Source organism: Argentina silus (assembly GCF_951799395.1).
Source record: "Argentina silus genome assembly, chromosome: 2".
Classification (NCBI taxonomy): domain Eukaryota; kingdom Metazoa; phylum Chordata; class Actinopteri; order Argentiniformes; family Argentinidae; genus Argentina; species Argentina silus.
In genome coordinates, this window is record NC_139656.1 from 17009786 (window position 1) to 17021959 (window position 12174).

At 43.6% G+C, this 12174-nt stretch overlaps 1 protein-coding gene across 1 annotated transcript in view; it reads left to right on the forward strand.

Annotated features, from left to right (window-relative positions):
* Positions 1-8990: 8990 nt before the first annotated feature.
* LOC310816236 (neural-cadherin) overlaps positions 8991-12174 on the forward strand; it is a gene marked incomplete at both ends in the record, with an annotated part of 126309 nt that continues 123125 nt past the window's right edge. The window contains one exon of the mRNA XM_083686310.1: positions 8991-9993. Within this exon, the coding sequence (XP_083542436.1) occupies positions 8991-9993 (1003 nt within the window). The remainder of the gene's footprint in view (positions 9994-12174) is intronic.

The window sequence follows — 12174 nt, forward strand, 5'->3', positions numbered from 1 at the left end:
ATAAACTGTCCTGTCCCTCCTTTCACACAGAGAGAGAAAGATAATTAGAGTGAGATACATAGATAGATAGATGTTAGCTTTTGTGTGATTCACATCTCAGTCCATTTTTGGTGTGGGTGCAATATATCTACTGGCTGTGGCAATGAACGGGTAAGGTATTTGAATTACACACTCAAATTCCATTCAGAAGCGGATTCCACTTTTTGTTGATGAAAAAGCTTTTGACCTCTATGAGCTGGATGGTACACATTACGCACACATTGTAAGACGCTAGGTTATGCAAGTGGCCCTGGATAAAAGCATCAGCCATGGTGCCAGGAACAATACTACCACTAACTGGATTCAACATTGAGGATATGCTGGGGTGACTGGCTTGCTATACATATGGAAAGTGTCCTTGTTCATTTGTGTTTCTGTTGACTGTAGAATCAGGAAGCGGCTTTCAATAGAATTACAGTGTTTTGCACACACAGCACAAATGCAATGCAATTGATTATACAGCACAGCTTTGAATGAGCTAGTATTGTGCAATATGTGCCAGCATTGTTTTCTTTATGCTGTGCGAGGCTGTCTGTTTGTTTTTTGTGTGAATATGTGGCTATAACGGGCTGCGATTGGCTTTCCCTTTCTGCACATACAGTGGGGGAAATAATTATTTGATCCCCTGCTGATTTTGTTAGTTTGCCCGATTACAAAGAAATGAGTGGTCTATAATTGTTATGGTACTTTTATTTTAACAAATAGAGACAGAATATCAACAAAGAAGTCCAGAAAAAACACATTATATAAAGTTATAAATTCATTTGCATTTGATCGAAGGAAATAAGTATTTGATCCCCAAGCAAAACATGACTTAGTACTTGGTGGAGAAACCCTTGCTGGCAAGCACAGAAGTCAGACGTTTCTTATAGTTGGTCACCAGGTTTGCACACATCTCAGGAGGGATTTTGGTCCACTCCTCTTTACAGATCCTCTCCAAATCCTGTAGGTTTCAAGGCTTTTGCTTGGCAACTCGAAGCTTCAGCTCCCTCCACAAATTTTCGATAGGATTGAGGTCTGGAGACTAGCTAGGCCACTCCATGACCTTAGTGTGCTTCTTCTTGAGCCACTCCTTTGTTGCCTTGACTGTATGTTTTGGGTCATTGTCATGCTGGAAGACCCATCCACGACCCATCCTCAGTGCTCTGGCTGAGGGAAGGAGGTTCTCGTCCAAGATCTTATGGTACATGGCCCCGTCCATTGGCCCCTCAATGCAGTGAAGTCGTCCTGTACCCTTAGCAGAGAAACAACCCCAAAGCATAATGTTTCCACCTCCGTGTTTGACAGTGGGGATGGTGTTCTTGGGATTGTAGCATTCAGCATTTCTCTCCCTCCAAACACGAAGAGTCGAATTTATGCCAAAGAGTTCAATTTTGGTCTCATCTGACCACATCACCTTCTCCCAAGCCTTCTCTGAATCATTTAGGTGTTCATTGGCAAACTTCAGATGGGCCTGTACATGTGCCTTCTTGAGCAGGGGGACCTTGCGGGCACTGCAGGATTTCAATCCGTTACGGTGTAGTGTGTTACCAATGGTTTTCTTGGTGACTGTGGTCCCAGCTGCCTTGAGATCATTACCAAGCTCCTCCCGTGTAGTTCTGGGCTGATCCCTCACCCTTCTCATGATCATCCTTACCCCACGAGGCAAGATCTTGCATGGAGCTCCAGGCCGAGGGCGATTGATGGTTATTTTGTATTTCTTCCATTTTCTAATAATTGCACCAACAGTTGTCTCCTTCTCACCAAGCTTCTTGCTGATGGTCTTGTAGCCCATTCCAGCCTTGTGCAGGTCTACAACTCTTACCCTGATGTCCTTTGAATGTTCTTTGGTCTTGCCCATGGTGGTGGAGAGGTTGGAATGGAAGAGATTGATTCTATTGACAGGTGTCTTTTATACCCATAACAAGCAGAGATTAGGAGTACTTTTCCTAAAGTGACAGGACTAATCTGTGTGCCTCATGGGCATATAACCGGTCTGTATGAGCCAGAATTCTTGCTGGTTTGTAGGGGATCAAATACTTATTTCCTTCGATCAAATGCAAATTCATTTATAACTTTATATAATGTGTTTTTTCTGGACTTCTTTGTTGATATTCTGTCTCTATTTGTTCAACTAAAAGTACCATAAAAATTATAGACCGCTCATTTCTTTGTAATCGGGCAAACTAACAAAATCAGCAGGGGATCAAATAATTATTTCCCCCACTGTACGTGTGTGTACAGTACGTTTGTTTGTTCTCTCTCTCTCATTCTCTCTCTCTCTCTCTACTATATATTTATCATCCTGTTATGAGAAACACTCAGCCAAGCTAAAAAACAAGTATGGGTAGAGAGGGAGGCTTATTGTGAGGAGGTGGCAAGGGTTTCTTTTGAGTATGTGTTTTATGGACTCAGCCGGTTTCAAGGACATTTGGTGATGTAATAATATGCTGTGCAATGCTGATGATGGACTTATTTGGGAATGAAAATGTTTCAATCTTTTAATATGTACAGTACATGATGCTCTCTCTCTCTCTCTCTATGCATGTGCACTGACAGGGCCCAGCAAATGGGGTCTCACATATGTGTGTGTGTGTGTGTGTGTGTGTGTGTGTGTGTGTGTGTGTGTGTGTGTGTGCGTGCGTGCATGCATGCATGCATGCAGGGCCCAGCCACTGGGGTCTTACAGTCTACTGACAGCCTCACACACATGATGATAATGGCTCACTGTGTGGAGGGGAGAAAAAGTGCCTTTGCTTCAAATATCAAACTGTTTCCCTCTCCAGTGGAGCCTGCAGTCTTCTCCCTCCGTCGGTTTTAAAAAGCTAATTTGCTGAACGCCATCTCTACTGCTGCTGCTGCAGTGGCTGCAGCTTCAGCTGCTTTTCTTTGGGCAAACAAGCTTTCCAGATGAGTTTCTCCCTGTTTCTCGCTTGTTTGCCTCTCTTGTTTGCCTTTCTGTGTGTGTATTTCTCTTTGTGTGGCTTTCCTGCCCACCGTAGGGTTAAGAAAAGAAAGGACTGACAGATTAGCCAGAAGGCTTCCTGTCTGCATGCCTTCAGGCCCAGGCCCAGTCAGAGACAGAGGAGAGAGGGAGGAGAGAGATGATTCAGTCCAATGCTCACTGGGATCATTGTCACTGTCACAGTAGGATATAATACTGCACAGTCATGCACAGTCCACAGTCCTGTTTTGTGTTCCTCACCTTGTCTCTCATTTCAGACACTTCACCATCTGCCTTTGTTTGTTTCCCGCCTGTATGATTGTCTACCCCGCCCTGATTGGCTTCACCTGTTCGTCATCATCCTTCCCTGTGTATTTAGTCTATAGCATTTCCCAGCATTTCCTTGTGATATGTACTCCTGTTTTTTTTTTATCTCAGAGTGTGTTTTTGACTTTGCCTTTTTGCCTTCCCCTTATCGGATTATCTGCCTACACATTGACGGCCTACCTGCGTACCATACCTTTATTTAAAGTAAAGATTATTCTATTGGATTTAAGTTTTGTCTCATGCTTTTGAGTCCTCTGCCTAAGTACTCCAGCCATTACACTCACTATCTAATTATGGTAGGCATACATTATGTTAACAGTGTGTGTATGTATGTGTACTCAACCAACATAACTTGCATTACTCAACACACATGGCTACATCACTGATCTGCCATGCTGTGACTGCTCACCTGGAAGACCTCAGCTGTGCTGAGAATGCTTCTGGGACTATCCCAATAATCTAACAAGGCTTCCTTTCCTTCCCTTCCTCATCTCTTCTCCGTCATCTGCACTGATCTGGATCAGATGGAGCTGTTGAGCAAGAAACTTGCTCATCGAGCGAGCAGAGAACCAGTTGTGCGAGAGAATAAACTATATCGAGCAGGCACAGGCAGGGCTGGGCGTGGAAATTAAACTTGCAAGTGTGATGTTGAGCAAGCTGAAAATCATTGTCGCCTGCAATAAAAAAAAATATTTAGTGTTTTAAAAAAAAATTAAAACGTGAATCAGCACGAATTTATAAAACGATAGGGTTTCATTTGCTCGCCAAACACTGCTTGTGGGTGCTCAATATAGTTTATGTGCTCATGCGGTTCTCTGTTTGCTCAACTGAGTTTATGATAAGTCATGGGCTCCTTGCCATATTGGTATTTGTATGTTATGGTCGTTTAAACTCAAGGCAGGGAGCCATACAGACCGGAGCCATCCAATTACACCAAGCTTAAATGTATTTCCATTCTCATCAGTAACATTGATATACAATAGTTGAATCAAGCATGCGGAGCAGATAGATGCTTCAAGGGATTTGAGCATTGTTCGTGATCATGTCTTCATGTGGACTTTGGGACGCCAAGACAGAGACCACACACATGACTCTCCATCTTCAGGCCTTCATTATCCTCTTCATCCTTTTTGTTGCTCTCTGCATGTCCTGTCTCACCAGCCCCAATCTCTAAGCTATAAGCTCTGAGAGTTGCTCCGTTTACACTCATATTGATGTCTCTTCTCATTCATTTCACCAAATCAACACATTTATGTGGAATACAGTTTGTGAATATGGACATGTATAATATGTGTTACTTTTATTGTGTGTTGACTGTGTTCTCTTGAGGTATCTTCAGAGACAGCAATGTGGAATAGTGTATGACTCTATGACTCCTTCCATAGGCCTCACAGTCTCCAAGCTGGGAAAAGACCTTCATCTTGAAGCATTAACACAAAGCCTGACTGCCCAGCTGCCATTGACCTTGAACTGGGGAAGTACACATTAGTCTAGCTGCTTTGTGTCCTCAAACACAGCCCACAGCTACCTCTGCACATCAAGGGTGGAGGACATAAAGGATCTCTCCACTCCAAGTCACACACAGATGTGCGCACAAACTTACGCATGCACGCACATGCACACGTGCACGATTGCACAAACAATACACACACACACACACACACACACACACACACACACACACACACACACACACACACACACACACACACACACACACACAGTCCATAGAGCCCTACAAAAGGGGAACCGAGCCAAGGGCCTCCCCTGAAGGGTCAATAAGTCGCCTTATGACTTGCATTCCTCATACCTCAGCTGCCCCAGGTATCAACTTCAGATGCACTCTTTACCTTCCTAAATACACTCTGATCTTCATTTATGCAGCCAGACTCACGGTTCATTTGCCGCTGCCGTTAAACTAACCCTCACACCTGTTTCTGCACCTGCACTTGAGCAGTGGAGCGAGGTGTTTCCCCTCCACCGAGGTTTGTCCTGGCAGTGGTGTAGAAAATATGTCTGCCATGTTTAGTCTGGACAACACACAGAAAGAGATAGAGATAGAGATAGAGAGGGGGGGGGGGGGCTTGAATATACCCCTGTGGATAACCTGACTGCTGGGAGAAAATTCTCATCTGCACCTAATGTTATTGGCCACTTTTCAGGTAAGGTAAGATAAACACTGCAAGCCAAGCACAAAAACACCCAAAGATGAACACGTCGAGAAAGCAAAAAGAGCACTTTGAAAGAAAAAGGAGAGTCGGGAGGAAACCAAACTCATTGGTATTAGATTTAATAAATAAATTAATAATAATAATCATCTCCCACTTATTTTTTTGACCTTGCCGTTTTTCATCCTTTTTCTCTGTTGGAGTCTGTAGAGGACATTTAAAGGAGTCTTGGTTTTCCTATCAGTATGAGATGTAATTAGAGTATTTATGTGCTGATTATTCCAGATATCTGGGTGGTGTGTCTGTAGTTTGTCGGGGCGCAGAGACAGTGGGTAAAGCGTACAGTGACAAGCCTCATTAACAGGAAATACTCAACTGCTGTTGAGGCCTGGCTGTCGCCCGCCGCCGCTTGCCAGACTTTATAATTATGCGCTGTAAGTGGTGTCTCGCAGAAGTAATAACCCCTGCTTTCTGCATATGCAAATATGACAGACCTGATCATTAGGTTTTATATCTCAAAGCCAAATTGTGATGGTAAACCTGTCGAAACCAAGGGCAAACACATAACACTCCAGTCTCGCGCACTCCCGTCTCGCGCGTTTCAATACATTTTGATGAGCTTTTGCCCTAAATAGAACAGCATTGTTGAATGTCATGGCTAATGTGCTAACAAACGTATTGTTTGACATTGTATCATTAAAGTGCATGGAAAATTGGAAGCGCAGTGCCAAACAACTACTAATTGGTCCAGTGAAATCATCTAGCTGGAACAGTAAAATCCCTGCTATGATGTTCCCTGGAAAACTGAAAACCCATTGCCTAAAACAGCTTCAATAATCAGGTTTTCATGGGTACTATGATGGTCACTTCAATAGAACATGGAAAAGTTTGAAGGATTTAAAAATATAACTCCTTTGGGCTTTGATGTTTTCTTACTCTTCTGTCCCTGACTCAGATACTGTTAAGAAAAAAGTTGAGAGAGAGAGAGAGAGAGAGAGAAATAAAGGTAGATAGAAAGATCGAGAGAGGAACTGATCCCATTCTAATGGGGTTCAGTGAACTAGCTTTAGGAGAGCGGCAGTCTACATAACGTGTTAGCAGGCCTTACTATGTACCTTCTAATACCTAGCTGGCTTTCTTCTCAATAGCAGTGCTAAAGGGAATTATCCCGTCGTGCCCTTGCTACACTGGTGACTTTTCATAGTAATATTATCTACCTTATTACATTTACCACTTCAGTTTGTGTTAGAGAGAGAGCTACAGTCATATCTGCAATTGACGTTTGTTCAACTGGTAGGCAAACAGACACTCTTTTGGAGTGGAGAGAAGTTACACACTTTTTTGGTCTTGGAAGAGGAAGGAAAAAAAAGAAATACGGTTACTCACCTAGATATTGTATATTTGGAAGAGCATGTAAAACTATAATGAATGCTAATATGTGTGTGTGTGTGTGTGTGTGTGTGTGTGTGTGTGTGTCTGTGTGTGTCTGTGTGTGTCTGTGTGCGTGCGTGCGTGTGTGCCTATGTGTATGTTTGTACAGTACCTACCTCCTTCCTTAGTGCATTCCCACCTGGCTAGCACACACAGGAACACACAATGTGACAATTTGTCACTCTGCCCTATCCCCAAGGCAAAGGTCTATTCCTGTTGAGGGCAGGAGGCGGGCACAAGTGAGATATGTGACTGCATACCATTAATACATAATCAGATATCAACAATGCTATGTTTGTTTGGCTGCATGCTTTGGGGCTATAGGCCTGTCCTCTGGGTCTTTCCTGCCCATGAAAACTCTGCATTGGGACTCTGACACATCCCTACACATCTCCAATTTAGAGCTGAGTGGATTCCTAGATTGTGTTTGCCAAGAAGTCAAATTGGCATTTCTCCAAAGCTGTATTGAATGTGTTTTCCCCAACCATTCTCCTCGATGCTCTCTTGATGCAGGTATCAGAAAAGATATTGAGATAATGAGCTTATATTCTTCTCCCCCAGCCCTTAGTATGCCGCTGCTCTATTTGGTTGCACAACTGTCTCAATCCAATTTGAATCTTTGTTTAGCATGGCGTGGAGCTTGGTGGGGGTTCATATTATTCCAGAGTTGGCAGAGTCAGATACACTTTAAATTGAAATTTGGTTGCGGAGAACCACAGAGCGATCACCTCTTGATTCAGGTTGAAGAGGGAATGATAATCAATAGCAGTTAAAAAGCTCTGTGTGGCAATTTAATAACTTGTTTACGACCTGCGTGTTGGGTCGGAGACGGGGAGAACGCTAGACCAGAAAGTATGCTGGAGCTTGTGCCCTCAAAACCCATTCCATGTTATGTCTTTTAGAATTAAAGGTGAAGCATGTCGTTTTGCCTGCTGCTGCACTCTATGGCCACACTGAAAATGTACATACAGTAGGCCTATGCTATAGCATACATAGCATACAGTATGCTACGTTTTCGAAAACTGTGCATTTATGTGCATATCCTTGTAAACAAACAAAACATATAATACTGTACGAACATAAAGGCCAGTGGTCCACCTCGACACCAGATTTTAGAAAGCGCTTTGTTTGGACCAAAACAGCGCTCTTCGCGGAACGTTATTTGTCATGTGATCTCATCCCTGCTATTTGTTTATCATGGACATTTATCATGGCCAATAGTGGATATAATTACAAGTCTGTGGTTTTGATTTTCTGTTCTTGTGTAATGCAGCAACTCTGTTATGCACTCACGGCAAATAAATCAACAGATTAAAAAATGGTTTACCTCACAGGTGATATCCTCCATGTCTGATTATGGACATACATTATCCAGGTTTAGTTGACTAAAGAATGAGCTAAAGAGAGGAGCTAAGCATCTGCTGTACCATGAGAGAGAAAAAAAAGTTCTAGAAATGAATATTATATTCCATATTCTCCTGCTTGACTGAGCCCAAATCAGACTCAAACTCTAGTCTTATAAATGAATAAAATTGTTTTATTCATACATTTATTTTATGAATAAAACGTGTTTAAAGTATACAACTTCACCCAGAGCGTTATGCACGCCCTACAGATAAGCCTAAAGCAGCTCACTGCACTAACGACTTAATAAAGTGTTTGAATTGACGCAACCGTTTTTGTAAGATCTATTAATAACGTTTTTTTCTGAGGTTAAAGTGTTGGAATGAGAAACCAAAGGACGGACGTCACGTGGGCTGGGGTTCCCCTGAGGATTCCCTTCGCTGGAAAGGCCGCGCCCCCTCGAGCGCGGCGCTGTCCAGCACCCGGTGTTGCTGTCAGAAACAGTGAACGGAGGCGCGCACTCGAGCTTCAAGAGGCTTCTCGGAAGGGCACCACTGACTGCTGCTGCTGGAGTACAGACAGAGGAGACTTAGCGAAAGTTCTGCGGCGGCAGGTAGAGACATGTATTGCACCACAGCATCGATCTTTTTATTAATTAAATGGAAGTTTTAGATTAAATGAAATAGACATTTGGAAATGGTTTAAGGTCCTAGAATGATAGCATAAAAACACCAAGTGTGGTTTAACTGACGGCAGCCATGATTTGGATTATTGTGATATCCTATTGTGTGACATCCGTACTTGGGAATAAAACCGACGAGCGAATACCGTTCTTTCATGGACATGTATTCGAGAACTCCGCGCCGGGATCCAAAGTAAACGGACTCAGTATCCCGGTGAAGCGGGTTGACTCGCAGAGATGGTGCTCCAACTCGGGCATGCACCTGAAACTCTTGGGGGATGGAAATGAAGATTTCCGCGTCTTTTCTCACCACAAACGCGGGCACATATTGTTAAAAACCTCGGGGGTCCTGGATAGAGAGGAGCGCTCCGAATACATTCTCAGCCTGGGTCTGTGCTGCCAGAGCTGCGCAGCGGCTGACCCGGTGGTCGCCGAAGTTGCCTCGGTGAAAGTGGATGTGTTGGACAGCAATGACCACGAACCAACCTTTCGTGACACTGATATCAAAATAAGTCTTGACGATGCCACTGCTTTGCGTTCTGTGGTGTACAAGGTGACGGCCGAGGACACGGACAGCGGGAAAAACGCTGAACTGATTTACTTTGCGCTGCCGAAAAATGGTAGTTTCTATGTGGTGCCCAAAACCGGAGATATACTTCTGGTGGACTCTATATTGGGTCTGGTGTCCCCCATAAAGTTTAATGTTTTTGCGAGGGATCACGGGTGGCCCTCACGGACCAGTCAGAGTATTGAAATCGAAATAAATCCTAGGCAATGGCCAGCGGTTCCCCCGCCGTCCCATGGTGAAATGAATAGCGGGCCACGGAAGTCGAGATCCCTGTTGGTGTCGGACAGCCCGGTGGTTATCAATGTGTCCGAGGATGCTAGTATCGGCTCAGTTGTGATGAACTTGAACCCGGTGAGATTTCAAACTGCCAGCTTTGAGTTGATGTATCCCGACGCGGAGACCTCGCCGGTCACTGTGAGTCGGGACAGCGGAGATATAGTTATTTCTCGACGCCTTGATCGGGAGACGGATCCTCTTGTGGAGATTACCGTTAAAGTCCAAGATAAAAGAGGTAAGCGTATTGTGTATATATATATATATATATATATATATATATATATATATATATATATATATATATATATATATATATAGAGAGAGAGAGAGAGAGAGAGAGAGAGAGAGAGAGAGAGAGAGAGAGAGAGAGATAAAGTCTCTCCACCGTTGCCTGGATGTAGGCCTAATTTTTTTTTTTGCTGAACGGTGCAAGTGCTGAACAAGTTTATGGCTATCGGTTTATAGGATATTTTTGTTCAACGTATTTGTTTAGGGGTCTGTAGCTACATTCTGACTTTTGGGGGACAGTCTGTCGGAATTACAATTCTGTTGGATTGAGATCGATTACCGTTATAACGGGACGCTTATTTTGTTTGTGTGTCATTGTTTGGTATCATCTGTAGAAATACATAATTCCTCTGATATCTCAGTTTATGTGAAGAAATGTGTTATACACAGATGGAATTTTGCGTTTCTGTTCCTATCCACTTTTTCTTTTTGTAAAAGGGTTCCAAAAGGGTTATTCGGCTCCCTTTGTGGGAGAAACCTCCGTGGAAAGCAAACCGCATGCGCGCAAATTACGCACGGAGAGACATTGAGCATTTTGAAATGTTGCCCTCAGAAATAATGCGTTGAAGCAAGTAATATATACAATTGAAGATAGTAAAATGCTTTAGAAGTTAGTCACATTGCAATTTCATGTCTGGGCTAGACTTGACTGCGTATCTGCCGGCAGATGCCCTCAATTCACAGGAGACGCGCTTCATGCTCCTGTAACTGTAGTTTAATTATCACCTGTGGATAAAGGTCCTTTGTGGTGCTGCTGTTGCTGAGAGTCCGCTGAAAATCTATAGTGCCGTAGACCATATACTGCTCCTGCTTGTAAAGTTGCGCGTAAGCTTATATGGAGTTAGACCGGACTTGGGCGTTATGCTATATATCATTATTTTTGGCAACCCGAATATCCTGCTATTGACAAATGGATTTTACTGCAGTCCTTCGGGAATTGTGGTTTGAAGTGATGGTGTGACTTTTTGGTCTTTAAATGAGGGCCTCTAAAGTGCACAGCTTGGTGTGATTAGTAATGTGTTGATATGAGGTGTATAAAGTGGGTGTAAAATTCATAATTGCTTTCATATTCAGTCGTATATTTATATAGGCCTATACCCTGTAGTAGCCTACTAATTTAGGTTACACTGTGTTGTTATAGCCTACTTTTTCTCACCACAAACAATTGCTCAGTTACCGTGCAAGCTGTGGGCATGGTGAGATAAAAAAAGTGCTATATTTTACCCAGCTGTTCTGAAGTGATGAGGGGATTACACAATGTCTGCATAAATGCGGATCACCCAACCAGCGAACAATGAGCAGGGGAATCGGTGGCTTTGTGCTTAACGCTGGCGTGCTTTTCTCTGGCATTTAGCATTGCGATATAAAACATGTAATACATGCCTTGCAGCAAAATGCACACTATCTCTTTTCCATCCATGAAAGGTTGTGAACTAACGTCCATGTGGCGAAAGAGGTACGGTCTGTGTGTCAGTTGCATCAGTGTTCCGGACCGATTTCATACTTGAAGTGACTTAATGGTTACCACGGACGTCACGCATACACTGTTAAATGTGTGTGTGTGTGTGTGTGTGTGTGTGTGTGTGTGTGTGTGTGTGTGTGTGTGTGTGTGTGTGTGTGTGTGTGTGTGTGTACGTGTGTGTACGTGTGTGTGTGTGTGTGTACGTACACACGGGACGAGGAGCCACGCGATGGGAATGTGGCTCGAGTCTAATCCGTTCTGAGTGGAGATTCTGCTCGACCTTGCTCCATCTGCTCGCATTATCCGTGTAATCCCATCGCATTCACTTTCTAATTTCGGGGATTTAGCATGGCAGCGCTGTCGGAGTGCCTGTGCCGCGTTTCTTCGAGGATGCCTTACAATCCCGGGCAGTATGTGTGTGCTTACTGCTCCTTGGCGCACTCACATCTGTACGCCCAACACTGTAGTGTTGCGCTATGTGGTTTGCTCGGGCTTATTATTTAATTAGCATGGCCTGTTTGTGTTTTTACCTTACAACAGTCTGTCTATGTGGCTTTTGAGTCTGTCTGTGTGGCCCCGGTGTCCAGCATCCCGTATGTGTCTATGAGCAAGAGAATAAATACGTGTGTGTTTGTTGTTTAGAAGAAACCAGGGGTTCACAGTAAT